Source organism: Haliaeetus leucocephalus, unplaced genomic scaffold, assembly GCF_000737465.1.
Source record: "Haliaeetus leucocephalus isolate CR32 unplaced genomic scaffold, Haliaeetus_leucocephalus-4.0 Scaffold172, whole genome shotgun sequence".
NCBI lineage: Eukaryota > Metazoa > Chordata > Aves > Accipitriformes > Accipitridae > Haliaeetus > Haliaeetus leucocephalus.
The window spans coordinates 259,244-277,536 of NW_010972608.1; the positions used below are offsets into that span (position 1 = coordinate 259,244).

At 38.7% G+C, this 18,293-nt stretch overlaps 1 protein-coding gene across 3 annotated transcripts in view; it reads right to left on the minus strand.

Moving 5' to 3' along the window:
- CDC14A (cell division cycle 14A) overlaps window positions 1-17,843 on the minus strand; it is a 67,336-nt gene extending 49,493 nt beyond the window's left edge. Inside the window, exons 1-3 of one of the 3 annotated variants that reach the window (XM_010563619.1) lie at window positions 17,608-17,713; window positions 16,961-17,051; window positions 5,887-5,962 (exon numbers count right to left, since the gene is read on the minus strand). In XM_010563619.1, the coding sequence (XP_010561921.1) occupies window positions 5,887-5,962; window positions 16,961-17,051; window positions 17,608-17,713 (273 nt within the window). Of the gene's footprint in view, window positions 1-5,886; window positions 5,963-16,960; window positions 17,052-17,360 lie in introns of all 3 variants that reach the window. The other 2 variants (XM_010563621.1, XM_010563620.1) reach the window with 2 other exon arrangements.
- Between the last annotated feature and the right edge of the window lie 450 nt (window positions 17,844-18,293).

Sequence of the window (18,293 nt, forward strand, 5' to 3'; positions counted from 1 at the left end):
CTTCCCCCTCCTCAATTTTTTAATTTTAGTGTTCTCTGACTGCAATTCCACCCATGATGTGTAGGTGGGATAAGATTACAGGAGTTATGCAACTTCAATTATAACTTGTTGACTACTACTTCTTTTAAAGCAAAGTTGTTTCCAACAGTTTACAGTTCACCTGAAATACTATTTTAAACTGCAAAAAGCATATTCTGCTAGCTAGCTGGAAGTAAGTTCTATGTAATAAGACCATATTTCTTGTTTTATTTTATGGAATGGATTCTTTTATTCATATAGGTATGTCAAGTCATTCCAATTTTGAGACGCTTTTGTACCTGAAGTAGCCAAAAAGTGACAGTTCACCTTAAAAGTTCCCCAAACATTTAAATGAAAGCAATGTATCATTTTCATTGCTTCATTTTCAAAATGTAAGGGTTTAATCCTTATGAGCCATATTGCTATATGAAACATTTAAATGTTTTTTGAATCCTGACTAAAATTTTAACAAAAAATCGAAACCTGACATTAACTAACAGCTTACAGCATAGCAACCAGAGGAAAACTCCATCAGGATTTTACTTTTCAGAAGCCTATAAAACAAACCATTGTTTTTATTTGCACGAGTTACAGAAAATCAAGTTTTACAGTCAGTGTTTGCTAAAGTGTCAGTGCAAAGCCTCTTTTAACATTAACACACAAATTCTCAACTCAGTACACTTTCAATATCAATACTAAGCTATATGATCTATTTTTAAAAATATTGATTTTCTGGCCATGTTTAATAAGCCAAGTCTATTCCTTTGGCTAGGTTCAATGATAACAAGTGCTAAAGACAGTTCTTTAAGGTGACTGTTTTTACAGCTCCAGAGCGCCACCTGAATGGATTAGGGCTTTAGTTCCCTTAGATACTGTGCAACTCAGAAGAACAAAAAAATGTTTCAAATAAGAATTCTTCAATACAGGTTGTCTACAGGATAGCTATAGTTAGAGATAATATAGTAACACAGTTACAAATAATCTTTTTTCTAAAACAAAACTAATACATGCACTATTAAGCACTAAAGATACTTGTCCTTACCAGTAAGAAAATTTTAGCAGTTTCACGCATCATTAAAAGATATAAGGTAACAACATAACAGAACAGTATCTATCAAGATACATCCCTGAGGAATATACTTACAGACAATCTTTTGAACTAAAAGCAGAGGTTACATGAGAAGTGTGGCAGGTTTTGTTTCAGGTGATAAAATTAATAATTCACTGGGTACATGAAAGGGTTCCAGAACAAATTATTTTCATTGTGAAATTACTGTGGGTTTTTTTTAATAATATATCAGTTCTTGTTTCTTGAAGACCTCAAGAGAGATTTACTTGCACAGAAATTGATGACAGGCTTAGAAGGTGACATTGTGGACAATTACTAGATTGATATCTGTTTAGAATCACCAGATTATTTGACAATATTTTATTTAATAGATATGGTTTAATATACTTGCATTGTTCAAGCAAGAAATAACTGCAATATGTTTAATATGCCTGGATCAATGCAAATACTATTTTTATATATATACACAGGTATATAGATCTAATGTGTACATATAAATAGCAGTGAATACAAGGCTGGCAAACTGTTGATGGAAAATGATGTATTAAAACACGTACACACAACCCTGCCTCAAAATCTAAGCTGTCCTAAAGGAGATGCATGCAAATACTATAATTCCATGTGTATGTCCAGCAGTTTGTTTATATTAAAACAAAAATAAACCAAACCCCTCTGTGATTCAGCAGCAATACAATTAGCGTACGTGAAATGTTAACCCCATAGTGCATAAGCCTGCCAAATCTTCCCTCTCCTGCCTTTGATCTTCTGCACTTATATCATTTACCTCAGCAACACTCCCTCTCTGATTACCCATCCTTCTAGATTTATTGAGATTGTGTAAGGCTAGACACACATAAAACACAGCAGGTTTTTTAAAGCAGTTTTTATGAAATCAGACTTGTTTAAACAGAAGAAAACAATATTTGTTTCATAAATGAATCATGGTTGCTTAGTCAAGCATTTTTTCCCCAAACAGAACTCAAAGAACAAGTAGGAAGATAGCACAGCCAAGCATTTTTTTCTTGCTGTTGACTTGGCTGCTCAGGATCATTTCCATAGCAATCAGCAATCAAAACATTACAAATATAACAAGGTCAGAAAGGTTTTCCTGTAAAACATAACTAGGACTTCAGCTCCAACTTTTTCAGCAAATGGATATCTGAATAAATTTTTTGGCTCTTCAGAACAGAACTACTTACTGTTTTTAAAATCAGTCAGCATAAAGTTACAATAGTTTACTTTAAAATATTGGTCTGCCATTAGTGCATTTCAAACTGGTACCCTCCTCCTTCCTCACCTGTCCCCCAAGAAAGGAGGGGAAAGCAGAAGGCTGCCTCCATGCCTAATTCCTCTCCCAAAACAGAAATAGATATAGCTGAAAGACTTGGAGAAGTTTTGGGGGTTGGTTTGTTTTAATGAGATCTTATACTCTCATTTCTCCTGTTCCTATTCATAGAAGTTTTAAACTTAATAAAAGCCTAAGTCTTAAATTCCTTTTGAGACACCACATACACACAAAACCCATCGTGTTCTGTGAATAACGTTTTTGTGCCATGCTTCTTTTAAAGACTCTTTTCATAAGAAAAGTACATGAAGTGCGTACCCAACCAGGTATATACCAAATCATGGCAGGAGTCATCTGGGTTTAAGGACTGTGATTGCCTCAGGGTCCCAAAAGCGTTGCAGTGGGGCACCAGCAACCATCCTGCAGCAGAAGCTAGATTTCCAGAGAATTATAATCTGCACTGCCTTTTACTTCCCATGATCAGCCAACTCCTGCTGTTGATGAGGGGCACAGTTACCCTTAATGCAAGGGTATGCAAACAGCAGGTTGCACAACAGGACTCTTTCTCCATGTTATTAGTCCTATCAGCACTTCCCACCTCTGAAACGCTGATCACAGGCTGCCTACATGTCCCCCTGGTACCACATGAGACTTGCCACACTTTTGCTGCTGCAGTTGCTCATTGCATCAATGCCTTGCTGGCAGGTAAGTCACAGGTCATGAACTTGTCTTACACACACTTTCTGCATGAGATTTCTCTGTCCTGCACCTGACCATCTGTACTCTTCACTTAGCACTGCAATTATGTTTGCTTTTTTCAAAAAATAGAAAAGTTACATTAAAATGACATCACAGTTTGCTAGATCAACCCTGCAAGTGTCAGAGTTACTAATACACTTTCAATTTGGCTCCCTTGTGTATTTTTTCCATTATAATATACAATCTTTGTATCACCATGATTACAAGCCATTTATGACAAGCAGCTTGCCTCATTCAATGCAGATGATGGTCTTATTATAAGAATAAAGTCTGTAGAGACATTCCTGTTTAATACTGAATCATTTAAAAAAACAAACAAACAAAAAAACCAAACAACCAAGTCCTGAGGTATTTATTAGCTGTGTTCTTATTTTCTGGGTGAAACTCTTGGTACTTAGGGTCCAGTTTGAAGGCATTCTAGTTCAACTATAGAAGTATGAAGGTACACTTCAACAGTAATACACAAGACTGTATTCAGGTCCCAAACTGATCACAGTCTCAATTTGAATCTAGAAAAAACAGAACTAATCTCACTAGCTCTCATTGGCACAGTGAAAGTTAGAATAGTAGGTTTATCATTGGTTCTTCTCTGGAGTAACCGCTTTACAAAGCGGGCATTCTCCACAGTCTAACTCAAATGTAAGGTCACAAACAGCAGAATTAAGGTTAAAAAAAATAATAGATTCTTAGTTGGGTGAGCATCATTGGTCATGTGTTTGAATGGGATAGTGGCACTAGAAAATAGGCTGGTAAGATAACATATTTATTTGTAAACTCTATTTAGTGTTAACACAGACATGGCAAATCCAATGTTTTCCCAATATGAACACAGGCATTCAAAATTAGGAATATTAGAGTTTAATTTGTAACTGATTTTCTGTACTAAGCAGCAATGTAAATTTTCACTAGAAGCACTTTTTTACAAAAAGGTTATAGCAATTCTAAAAACCCCTCAATTTGCAGAACCTCCTCTTAAGACTACCTGACTTTAAGTCAGCACACCCCTGGAGGCAGCAGACAGCACGAATCAACTTGCACAATGGTTTCATTTGTGCAGCAAACATTAGTCCCAAAACATAATGTCATTTTTAATACAGGAATCCTCTTAACAGTGGCCAATGTTATCACATATGCTGTCCCATTTTCCCCTTCTGTCAGTGACAGCTCTAATATTTTATATTTCTATAGATTTTAAATGTCATATTTAGTAAAGAGTCTCCTTGATATTTGCACACAAGTGATATTAACTAGTACTTTGGAATTAAAACATGTTTCATTTCTTGCAGTTGATAAATTTTCTATATATGCTGCAAACCACCTTTTCCACAGGCATTTGGAGACCAGGTTAAATCTACAGCTATGCGCTCAGTGTACTGAGTCTTGCTGGAATGGAGTTCGGTTTTCTCCATAGCAGCCTGCATAGTGCTCTGTTTTAGATTTGTGACTAAATCTGCATTGATAACACACCAATGTTTTAGCTATTGCCAAACAGTACTTGTACAGCATCAAGGCCTTCTGTTTCTCACTCTGCCCCCACAGCAAGTAAGCTGGGGTGGGCAAGATGCTGGGAGGGCACATAGCCAGGACAGCTGACCCAAACTGACCAGAGGGATGTTCCATACCATATACCATCATGCTCAGCAATAAAACTGAGGAGCAGTCTTTCTAAATTAGCAGTTGCTCAGAGACTGACTAGGCATTGGTATGCTGGTGGGAGGCAGCGAGTGATTGACTTTGCACCATTCGTTTTGTTCCCTGCCCCATCTCTCCCCACTTCTTATTCCCCACTTAAATTGCCTTTATTTCAACCCACAAGTTCTACCTGGTTTTGTTCTTTTGATTCTCTCCCCTGTCCCACACTGGGCTTGGGGCAGTAGAGAATGAACAGCTGCCACATGTTTAGTTTCTGGCCAGTGTCAACCCACACCAGGCTTGTGGTTTTATGATGGGACAGTGTTGTTAGAACAAAATTCAGTCACGGTGATCTTCAGAATTAACTACTGCGTTTACAGATTCTAGACAACTTTATAATAAAAGGACCAACACTTTGCAGTCAAAAGAAAAACTAATGTAGTATCCAAAGAAGATAGCAAAATTTTCTATCTTTAGTGAAGAGCAACTCAAAATTGCCTTGAATCAGCAATCATTATATGGAAGTAAGAAAGCTTCTACAAATTAATTGATAGGGAGTGACACTTCTCCAAGACAGACAAAAGGAACGATTTTTATATGTGTAAAAACACATTTCGATAACACTTATTAGAAGCAACATTTTATTAAATTGAATGAGATTTAGAAGTTTTAACTTTTCCACTGAGTGAGACTTAGTTCAGATAGTGTGATTTCAGGGCCCATGTTTTGTTCTTCTTCACAGGTGTGAGGGTTTTTTTTGTTTGGTTGGTTCGTTTTTTTAATAGCTGTTTTAGTTATTCATACTAGCATACCCATGCTGCAAACCCATGAAATATCCAGTGTGGTTTTTGTTACTATTGTCTTGAAACTGTAAGGTTACAAAAAATAAAAAAAAAAGATGAACACAGCCTTCAGTGCCTCACCTACTAAGCAACAGTGACAGCATATTCATTTTTTTCCATTCTTCAGAGGGAAAAGAATTCAGAACAAAGAATAACCCTAAAGCTTAGTAGTAACTATCTAGATAATGAGCACCTAACAACCACTTTCAAACTGGATGATACATTTTAGTTGAATTTCAAAACACAAAAATATAGGAACATTGTTTTTAAACAAAGCTTACCTTTAATTTCTTATTTAGCTTACAGCAGTACCTATACAACATTGCCAAATTTAAAGGTCCAAAGTCTCCGTAGAAACTGGGAGAAAAAGAACAAAAAAAGTGTTATTTATACAAGAGCTAAGCAAATTTCAACATGAATGTTGTTGATAGTTAAAGCTGCAGTAACTTTTGGGGGATACTGACTAGCCAATATATATGGTACAACAGATAAGCCCTTCACTGATTCATTTAAGAGGAAGATAGTAACAATGAATTTGAAAGCATTTGTAGCTTCAGTTTAAGATGCTCTGGTAACTACCCTTTCCATTACATACGGACACTAACTACAGAATTTTTTCTTCATCCCATGATATCCAGTCTGGTTTTGGCCAAAACTACAGAGTGAAGAACTTCAAGACACGATCTACTCCCCTTTAAGCCATGTTGATGTCATCCTAGATAAAGGTTCCGCAACTGCTGAATATGAGAATATCTCATTAGATACTATGAAGAATAAGCCAAATAGAATTTCTTATGGGTAGTAAAATTTATTTAATAACAGCTGTCTTGATCTCCATCTGCAGTTCATTTCTTTGTATCCCACCCTCCACTATTACATATACACTTTACATATGTTTCCCCCCCCCCCCCCCATAATCCTCATCTCTAGGCTGTTCTTCCAATTTATTATTTATTTCATGTCTTCTGATTGTTCTTGTTTCTCTCTTCTAGATTCTTCTTAAACATTCATATTACCTTTGAAGCAGCAATCACTGTCCTTACCATAAGAGCTAGCAGCAGTAGTCTGTACAGGAAAATTATTCCACAATAAAATTAAGTTCCTGGTAGGGATTCACAGTGTTCTTCCTAGCTAACCCTTCATATAGACACCTTTACAAGTAAGAGCAGTCTTTATGCAAGCAACTTATTATGAGACCTTCTAGAACTTTCTCCTTCCCCACCCACTGTGCAAGATTGCTCAAAATTTAAATTGCAAGTTTTCTCCAATATTTTTCCTTTTTGTGTAGAGAAGTCTTTATCTTGATGGTCTATGAAAATTTGTTGATGCACACGTTATAAGTTACAGTGAGAATGAACTATAACTTAAACTGTTTTAATCTGCTCTGCCTTAAGTCTTTAATAAAGGAGACAGGACACTTCTTGCTTATTGACAAACAAAACAGGCCATCAGCATCTGAATGTGTATTATTTGGGGAATGACAAAAGAAAAAGGTAACTATGTTCTATGACTTCTGGGCTTTAAAGGAGGGAAAACTTACTGAAATCAGATGATAGAACAGGTGGTAGTACCTTTCAAGCTTTCTTCCCCCATGACAGAGGGTTTATTTTTCAGGAAAATTAATTACATTCCAGTTAAACACATGAAAACTTTTACTTTGAGGGCAGCCAAACATTGGGAAGAGGTTGTTCAGAGATGCTGTGGAGTCACAACCCAGTTGTACAAGGCTATGAGGAACCTGCTCTTGTTGACCTTGCTTTGAGCCTGGGGGTTGGATTAGATGATCTCCGGAGGTGCCTTCCAGCTTCAGCCATTCTGCTATTCTAAGTGGACACAACAACAAAGTAGGAGTTCCCTATCTTTTTGGTGCTTATAACTTTACTAATATCTTCCTCTCCACATTCTATCAAACAAAAAAGCCAAGCCCAGTGCAAAAAAAGACAATTACATCCAGGGCGAGTAGCCTGCCTGCCACACCAATGCTATTTCAGTATCAGCTACTTTACAAATTCAAACAACAACATAAGTGTTTGTTAAGATTCAGTTCAACCCTTCAGTACAAAATGCTATGACATAATGCTTAATTACAGAAACTCATTAGCTGGGTCAAAGACTAAGCTGTCCAACTATTAGGACTTTATTTGTAGGGTACACAGAAGTTAACTCACTCAAGGAAAAATTGCAGCAGCAGTAAAGCAGGGTTTAACTTTAGAATTCCTCATCTTTTCTTAGGTAAGCCTGCCAGATATGGTCAACAGTTATAGCTATTTTTAAGACAAAACCATCCATACAGTTTTAAAAAAAAATTCTAAGAAGGACACATATGAGTTATGACAAATAAGTTAAAGCTGGAACTCTAACAACACTAGAGTTAATGTAGCTTCTAGAAAAGCTACATAGAAGGCTTACTAACATATCTTCCCATTCTGCTGCACTAACACCTGCTCTAAATCAAAACACGAACCCTATCTTGTTCCATTAACTTTAGAGTATTATTTCACTTAAATATATGATGGAAGAGTAGAATTTAGGATTTTAAGATTATTTTGTGAAAAATACTTTTAAAAGTATTGTGATAAAGTGTGGAATATGATAGTTACTAGAATACAGAACACTTTTTCTTAAACCAGTGTGAGCAAAGTAGCTTTGATCAGCTCAAAGACAGAACTGAATACACAGTTCATCTAAAGTACTGAAGAATTACAGCCATGCTTTCAATAGTAAGTTATTATTACTATTAATTTCCTAGAAGTACATCAGTACAAAGTCATATATCCACTTCTACTTTTCCATATAATTAAACTCAAACAGAAGTGTAGGAAAAGCACATTAAAATGAATTTACAAATCAATTTATTGACAACAGACAAATTAATTACTATTTTGGTGGGGATAAGGATAAAATACATTTGAGTCTATCCATGAAGTAATTATATTTCTACAAAATAAAGCCATTCAGATTCCCTTGGCCACCAAGCTAAAGATGTAAATCTTAGACCAACTATTTCTCCATCACTTACTACCATTAAGTATGCTGTGCTTCTCTTAACACAGTGGGGGAAGTATCAGCGTTTAAGATTCTGGTACTACCACTGTTTGTCTATGCTACAGGAACAAGATATTTCTCAGGATCCAAACACAATCATAAAGGAAAGGCACTTTTGGTCACTGTTCCACCAGCATTATTACCCATAAACCAAATACTGGCAATTCCTAAGTTATTTACATAACACTATGTAGGCAGTATAAACCAGCCATTGGTTTCACTGATAAAACATTGTGGTAGATATGTGAGGGAGAAAGGTTATTTGTTATATGTATAATTTTAACTTTCCCCACTTAATGCCTCTAAACTGGAATAAGCTTGAATGTCCTTTTTTTAATGTGTTTAAGTGAAACAAGTGCTTTACAAACCTCCAAATCAAAGAGTTCTCTGAAATACAAAGCTCTGTATTGAAGTCAATGAACTCTGATCTACAAAACCCTTCTTCAGTTTATATCCTTAGAACTAAATACACTTTGACATGTTTAAACAGAAGGGTTTAATCTTATGCGCCCTCATTACTTTTAGAGTAACAGGCCATTTTTGTACTTGAATTAGAGACACTTGATCCTGACTTACCCAGAGGATTTTCTTAAGAACCGAATTTTGACAGAGTTAAATGTAAATGGAAGATAGGAAATGGGGGCTATGGGGAATAGCGAAGAAACGACACACCAAGTTGTCATCTGAACAAAGAATATTATCTGACAAAAGTTGAAGATAAAAAACGTAAAAGTCATCGAATCTTCCTATGTGATACTCACTGATAACAATCTACCCAATACTATTTTACTTCCATCTCTTTTACAAGTAACAGGCTTCCTTTGTATCTACATGTTTTAATAAGCATTTATACCCAATAAGAAATCAGGATGCCTCTGATGCTTAAGCCAGTTAAGAGAGACAGTGATTTACAATGGAGGTGGGAACCAGATATGAGGAACAGAAGGCAAGTATAGTATTAATCTACATTTAATTATATTTTGTTTTAAGCAAGTACTTAGATGATAGCTTAAATTATTCTTCCCCCTCATCCCATGGAAACTTGCTATCCTTATGCTTCTCAAACTAAGCAGCAAAACCCCAGAATATACTAGATGAATATTTAAATACTCTACTTCAAAAATACTACCTGGAAGCAGTAGCATAGGTTTCTTGTACCTGTATTCTCCTTAGAATAGGCTCCGAGAACCACTCCTTCCTATCAGTTCTTATAGCTATTCTATAGACATTATACGTCTGAGGTATTTGCTGTACTGTATCATAGGAATGGTCATCCACCTAGAAAGGCCAGCCCATAAAGAGCTCATTGGTCTACCCTGTCATGCGAGCAGTTACTGTACATTCTTCCAGGAAATTTAATGGTGAAAGAAATGTAGTCCACAACTCTTTAGTACAGCAACTCAAGTTGTTTCTGACTGCAGTTCCATGGGATGCCACGTGAAGGAGCCGTGATTCAGCTCAAGCCTTGGGCACCTCTTCTGAATGCTAAAGTCACTTTTTACTAAGCATTTGAATACCACTGACCCTAGTACAGTAGAAGAACGATAAACGGCTTTTGTATCTTGAGCTATTGGATGGAGTCTGGTTATGGTCAATGAAGGAATCCTATAGCCTGGCAGACTTTAAAATGAATTGATAACCTCCACATTAACATCACAGTCAATCTATTTATGGCCAAGGTATCAAGTTATCTTTCAAAGATAAATTGCAATACTTATACTTTACCCCAGAAGCATGATTCTTTTTCCTCAGATGAATACACCAGAGCAGTAGTTTTATACTGCCATTCACTTACAATTTTGTGATATAGCAACAGAGGTACAGATGAAAGGATAGGAGATTCCTATCTGAAAAGCTATTTCAGGATTCTTTTCTTCATGACAGACCAGTGTAAATTCAGTGTTATTGATATGCTGAACATGAGGGTATGCACGCATTCCTACCAGGGTGTAGGCATTTCCAATGGTCTGAATATGGTCCAAAGCCTAATTACCATATTGGGAGGGGAAAAAAAAAAAGAAAAAAAAAGGAGAGATCCACCGAGTCAGTTCTAACAATACAATAGTGCTCAGAGGGGATGATGTTACTTGCACGGCAGCTTACTGAATAATTGGTTTAGTAACTTGAAAACAAGTTTAAAAGTTTAACAACTGCAATAATTTTCTGGAGTATTACCCCAGAATTAGAGTACAACTACTCCTTTAGGTAGGAAGCTTGCCTTCTTGGAGACTAGCCACCATATAAAGTCATTTTTCTGCCAGAAAAAGAGCACTCCAAGCTTGCAATTACTCAAACCAAAACGTTAACCACAAGAACTTCAGGAACTAGCAGAAATACAGCTTCCTAACGCAAAGCTACACTAATTTTTCAGCATTTTACAAAGATCCAGCTTACTATTAAAATAAAGCAATGAGAGTGAATTGAAATAAAAACATTCTCCACTTGCTTTTCTCTCCCCCTTTCCTAGGCTGGATGACTGGAATCTTCAGTTCACTGCATTGTAAGGCCCTTGGTGCATGTGCTCTGAATCTAGTCATTAAGCAGTACAAGAACCAGCTACTGCAAAAGTGGCCAACTGGCTACTATGGATAAATGCTTCAAATCATAAGCTCAACACATCTTACATGCAACAAAGTTTCTGGATGAAAGCCAAGAGGATCAGCCCACACATACATTACAACCTAACTGCTGGTCAGGAAGTGTTACCTCTTCAGTATTCTTTCTCCAACTCCTGTTCCCTGGAGTGTGTTTCTCCTTCCTACTTCTCAAGCACACGAAAGAAGGTGAGATGTTCAACAGCACTGTCTACCTGCTTTAGCCCCATCAATTCCAGTAACACATGAATTGCTAGGAGCTTTCTTATCTGGGCTGAGACACAATCCCTAACACTTATTACTACTTAGAGATTGCACTCTTCTGAGTGGACAAAGGATGATACACCAAATATAACCCTAGAAATTATATATCACCTCACTGCCTGCATCTGAAAGTAGGAATAATGCAGAGGCTCTGGATTATGCAAAATACCAGGTACTCACTCCATTTCTCCTTGAATGCTCCAAATCCTCCTCAAGATCCCAATTTTTCAAAATCCAACAAGAACTCATAGATCCAAATTATAGAAAATTAAATAGCTATTCCAGATATATGCATTTTTGGTACAATGCTCTATGATGTCAAGAACAAAGCATCAGTGAAGAGGTTCTCCTATAAAAAAAAGTTTCCCTATAGAAGAATCTTCAGGTCATGTTAAAAACCCACTCTCTATGGAAAAAAAAGTCATCTTAACAGAGGCCAAGTTTCTCATAAGGGGTTTCCGATATCAAGCTACACTCCTATCCAATATAAAACTGGAGGCCAGAAAACAGATCTGTTTTATCCTGGTACCCTTTTTACTGCAAACAAAAAATCCTCAATACTTTTGGCAACTGCTTTTATCTTTTCCATATGCAGAAGAGAAGACAGATATGGTAAAGCAATGTGCAGGTATAAAATTTATGAAACTGTTGGACTGGAGAAAACAACGCAGGTGTTAAGGGATAGCACTTTACAAGTTTCAAATATAATATTATGTCAGTAGTTTGTGTCTGAAGGAAAAATTGACACTTGAGTTCTTAGACCTTCTGATTTTCTTGTTTGCAGTGAATTTAAAATCTCTCATTTTAAGATGGAAAACAAAATAAAGCTGGAGTACTACTCTTAATACTCATCTGTAAGATTTAGACATACAAAAGCTTGTATTACTATGAGGTTTTTCTGCTCTGTATTTACATTCAACCTGATAGAAGTTAGAAGTTGGGAAATTTCCTTTTTTTTTGTGGACTTCAGTTTACTACGTTATCTTGGTCATTCGATAGTCAGGTTCAAGTCTTCAAAAACTACTGATGTGAACAAGGAACATCCTGTTCTCCGTGTGAAGTGACAGCTCTGTTTGTTGTAACACGGCTAAGTTTAAGTTTTCTTTTTCCTCTCAAAGGATATAAGCCACAGAACAATGGAGAAATTCAGGTTTCCTATGCAAGTACTGTTACTGGATAGCCACAGAAAAGCAGCATTTAGCCAAAGTACAAATAAACAACTTAACCCTTACTCTTCTCAAAGGAAAGAGAAACTGCTTCTTTGCATATACACATGCAGTGAAGGAAACAAGTCCTACAAGCCAAAGTCCAAACAGTAGTCATTTAATATTGTTGTAGCTAAGCATGTGAGAGTTTTATTCTACTGCTGCTCGAACTCTAAGAAGCAGCTAACATTCAGACTGCTGTGAAATGGGAAGGTAACATACCATGGCTTGAAACAAAGTTTTAGTGTAAAACATATCAGAGAATATCATATTACTTTTACAGCCGTTCACAAGATGTCAGAGACTAGATCTGCAAAAGCTGTTTATACAAGAGATACAAAGCCAGAACAAATGATTGAATAAAAATATTAGGATTTATGAAAGTTGCCATTGTAATTTATCAGTAACAGATTCCTGGTTTTCATTATCTAAATTTTAATTTTGTTTGAGAAAACTACTCAACAATAAAAAGGACATCAAAAGTTGCTTTGATAAAAATATGTGAAAGCCAAGTTAACCAGTCAAGTGTAGTATTCTCAACCCAGATCTGTTTACTGAAAGGTGAAACATGAAAGACGCTATTCTTGGAGAACAAAAAGCTTCTTACTAGTGCCTAACTCATTAATTGAGGTCTTGCCAAGGCAAGGCTTGTCTATTTGCCAAATGACAGTCTTCATCAAGTTGGATTATTTCTCATTAACTCATTTTTCTTGAAGTAATAGCTACCTGCACTACATTACCCTGAAAGATTGTATTCTCTTATAAGCAGTAGTGCGGACTTTTTCAGGAGGGACCTCGGAGAGTTTCAGAAAGAGACTGACAATCTTACAGAAAGAGAACAATCAAAAACAAGAACTCAGAAGTGGATAAATTAATTTAGGTTTCTTGTTCCCTCAACTGAGGAATTTACATACCATTTCCCTAGCATAATAGGTTCAAGGTTAAATTGCAGCACATTTAACTGAAATGGTGACAGTTCTAGTAGCGAGTTCCTAGTCAGCCAGCATTTGAGATGTTCTTAAAAGCATTTAAGCCTATCTTTATTATTTTTAAAAGTGTGAATGTTATGGTATGAGTGGTATGAATTCATTAGAACAGCTGACAACTTCAAGTAGAAACTGAAGGCTAAACTACTCAAGATTACATAACCACACTTCATGTACCATGTAGTGATAAATCACATGATAAGCTGCAAGAGCAAGTCAGGTCAAAACTTCCAAAACCATTAGATCTAGCACTACAGCTGTCTGTTTAATAAATGGGGTGTACTATTAATGTACACTATTACTTCCTTACGTCTCTTCAAGAGACGAGAAAAAAAAAGGGAAGCAAGGCAGTGAGATTAAGTACTATGTGATCCAATAGCATACTCTGTAATCAGACAACCCCAAATCTGCATATTCATGAGGTTTTCAGATCACATATTGCTTCAGTGAAAGCAGACTGACACCTCAGTAAAGTCAGTTAAATAAATTTCTGTAACACTTTATACTTAGGCATTATCAATAAAATTAACAGAATAACAGCCCAAAGAAAAGCAGTTTACTTCCATGCACAATGAAGTTATATTTGTCGTGTCACTGGAAAGATGCATTTAAACATAATTAAGTCAATAAACAGTTGTATTAACAAAATTACTTACATACATCACAGGTGCTGAGGATTTTGTGCCTGAATCAACATCTCCTATCCTCCTCCTTGTAACAATCTGAACAATTCATTTGATTAAAAAGCAGAAGTGGCCATGAAATTGTGATCAGCAAGAACAGCACAGGCAGGCCATTTTGATGAAGACTCTGGAAACCACTGCTCTGAGCTACAGGACTTCAAAACTCACTTCCAAATGTTTATTTTGCTATCATGTAACAAATATTTCTAATCACTTTCTGAGAAAGAAGGCTGCATTTTTGAGAAAATGAGCAGAATATCTGATCTGGTGTATTAAAGTTACACTCCACTACTACTTACACACAACCCCTGACGTCAGACCCCTCACTTTGCTGTGCAGCCTGTAAAACGTAAGAGACTCATATCTGGCTTGCTGATAAGCATAAGGAAGAGGAAAGCTATACTAAAATCAGTATTTCCCCAGGAACCAAGAGACTTGCATTCTATTCCTCATTTTGTCTCTAGCTTTCCAATTTCAGAAAGATATTAAACGAACAGATAAAGTGGTAACCCTATTGACACTTGCTTTTACTTCCCTGAGACAACATAAACTTCCTTGGAGATGAGAGGGAAAAGAAAGAGGAAAAAACAAAAATAAAATAAGGCATGGTTTTACTACCAAATATTGCATATATTAATAATGATGGGTGCTGCAATACAAGTATCAGGGGAAAGTTTAATAACCTAACTCTTTTACATATCAGTGCTAAAGAAAATTCATTCATATCACCTGGTGACTGTCACTTAATTTCTACCTCATATTATGCCTTAGTATTTTAATTTGAGAGCACAAAAGGGAGACTACTATTACAGTATCAGATATATGATGATAGATTTAAAAAAGGCCACATAGATTAGGAACTATCAATTCAGAAAATACACCATGAGTTACATGCCCAAAATTTTTAGATGCATCCTAGAAGACAAAGGGAAACTTTGCTTCCTTCCATTATCTTGTAGTTATATCTGGTATAAAGTTACACACCCTGATATGTGGTTAAGAGGTGATTGGGTTAAGAAGTATACTTACTGAATTTCCTTTACACATGTTAAAGAAAATTACTCCTCCCCCCTCCAATTTCTCTTTTTTTTAAAAAATATGATACTGTCCTCACACAAATTACCCCAGTTACAGTCCTTGGTTAGTACAATCATCTGTAACCAACAGTACAGAACTGCTCCCCCTTCCCACCCTCAAGATCAAATCCCACATAAGATTCCTTCACCCTTAGAAGCATATTAAGAGTTAGAAACAAAATACCTCAAGTCAAGCATAACACAGAAGTCTTAGAAGAGATACAAGCTCAATTTTTTCTTTCATTGAAGAAAGTGGAACATATTCATGTAACACAAATTACTAAGGACCTTTTCCAGTCAAATTCTGCTTTTAATATTAGGTCAACCTTGCCTTAGGGTACTCCTGAGGTTCCTTCCAATCTAAATTAGTTAGTTAATTAATTACAGAAACTACTCCCAATCCAAGCAGTTCATTACAAAAGTCAGCTTTGGGAATGAATCTCTGGGAACTCCAGCAGAAGACACACAGCTTAAGATAATGAAGACTCAAAAATGTGTGTAGAATAGAAACCCTAAAAACTGTAAGCTGCGCATAGAAAGTAAGCTAGAAACCAAGGAAGATTGGTTTACACCTTCACAGAGGCAGTACTGAAGTCACTGGAGAAGGGAAGGAAGAATGGTTGATGCTCACAAGTTTAACTCATATGGAAAGAAAGTTATATTTAATATAAGACCATATTTTTTGTTTCACCTGTGCTGCAGCAAACCCCTTGTCAAGTGGCTAGATATATCATCACACACGAAACAGCTGATCTGGAACACAGTGTAGGGCAACTACTTTTTAACCACAGCACAGAGCGATTACTTCGTTTAGTGCATTTTATGTCCTTTAATAGTATTCACAACTATAATCAATTCTACTTTTGGAGGACACTGACAGCACAGAGAAGGTCAAACACATGAAGTTTTTACTTCACAGAAAATACTTTTTCTGCTGTTCTAAAGCTACAAAAGCCGACAGGAAGTGCTGTCTCAAAACCTTCTGCAGACTTACAAAAAAAGGTGCAGATGTTCTTCAAAAGCACATTTAAGCTTTGCATTCTCATAGTTCTGTATAAAAGATGATCACTTCATACTCTCTATACAGGAAAATACATATAAAACAAACTATTGTTTCATCTATTCATACCAAGTATGAGTCTTCAATTCAAGACACCATTTACTAAGATGTAATTAGTCTTGAGATCTTCTCCACCTTATAAACAAATCTTACAAAGCTCAGATATATTTCCCCTAGCTCAACCACAATTTAAGCCATTTAACTGGCCTCATAGCTGGTTTTGTGGGGTTTTCTGTTGGTGTTTTTTAATAGCAGTCCTGTTAACTAGTTTCAGCTAATGTATAAATGTATTTAGGCTATATATATTTAGGCTAACTTTATACTCATGCTTTGTGCAAGTAGCTAAATTGAGCAAAAATACTCTAAACAGTATTAAACTGTGTTGGGAAGAATCTCAGGCAATCACTTCGAGTATGCAAAACACAACAGATCACACACTTACTTTTCATAGACCAGTTCCTCATCGGTACAAAAGTAGTGGGTATTTACGGTACTTTTCGGTTTATTTCGTAAAGTAGCGAAGTACAACCGATCTGAAAGACAGAGTAGGGCAACAGCGTAGGACTGACAAAGTAGACCGCCACTTCCCCGCCGCACGCCCGTCACCCCGCCGTGCCCCGCCGCGGCCCGGGAGCGGAAGAGGCACCGCTGATCCTTTTTCTCCTGCGTGAGCGGTGGCGGGCGCGCGAGCGCCCGCTCCGCCCGCGGGCCCTGCCCACCAGGACCCCCCGCCCCGCTCCGACCGGCCGGGCACCCCTCGGGAGCGACTTCAGGAGGGCGGGGGAGATTTCTGACCCAGAACACAGCAACACATACCAACAGGTGCCGGCCCCGCTTCTTACCGGAAAAGACAGGAGGAAGGAACCGCTTAGGCGTGCCCCGCAGCAGCCGAGGGGCAGGCGGCTGGCGAAAACCGCAAGGCGGAGGGGGCCGAAGCCGAGCCAGGCACGCAGCAGAGCCCACGGAGCCGGGGGAGGGAGGTGGAGGGAAGACGGGGAAGAAGCCAGCGGGTTTCCTTTTTGAGGGAGGCTCCGGCGAGCGGGACCCCCGCGGCCAGGGGATGGGGAGGGCTCCCCGGCCCGTTCTCACCTTTCACGAACTCCGAGGCTCCCCCCAGCACTTCGGAGGCGGCTGCCGCCGGCTCCATCTTAAACAGGGCGCGGAGCAGCGAGGCGCGGGGCGGCTCCGAACTCATGGCGCTCCCGGGCAGCCCCGGCGTAGCCGGGGCGCGCTCGCTGGGAAGCGACCCGTTGCCCGGAGGGGCCGCCCGCCAGGAGCGCCGCTGCTGGGAGCGCCGCTGCCGCAGCCCGCATAGGAACGGGAGCGGAGACGAAAACTAGCTCCGGGACGCGGCAAGCCGCCGAGCGAACGGGCGGGCGCCCGCAGGGACTTCAGCTCCACCCCGCCCCGCCCCCAGCCAGGAGACGCCCCCGGATAAAGAGACAGCGGGCGGTTACCAGGCGACCGGCGGCGCTCTAGCAACCGCGTTACCGAGCCTTTGTTTCGCCCGGCCCGGGGCCGCGACGTGCGAGTGACCGGCCCCCACCTCCCCCCCTCCCCGGCCCGGCAGCCCCGCCCTCCGCCTCACAGCGCCTAACCACCGGGCAGGCAGCCCGCCAGCGCCCCTGATCCGCCAGGCAGCGGCTTTGCACCCGGCACAGCTCCGCCCTCCGCCTTAGCCTTGCTCTCACGCCCACCTCCCGGTGGGACGCGGCCCTCTCCGCGCCTGGGCAGCGCCTCCGCGCCGCGCTGCGCTTTTTTTCTCCTCTACCCCC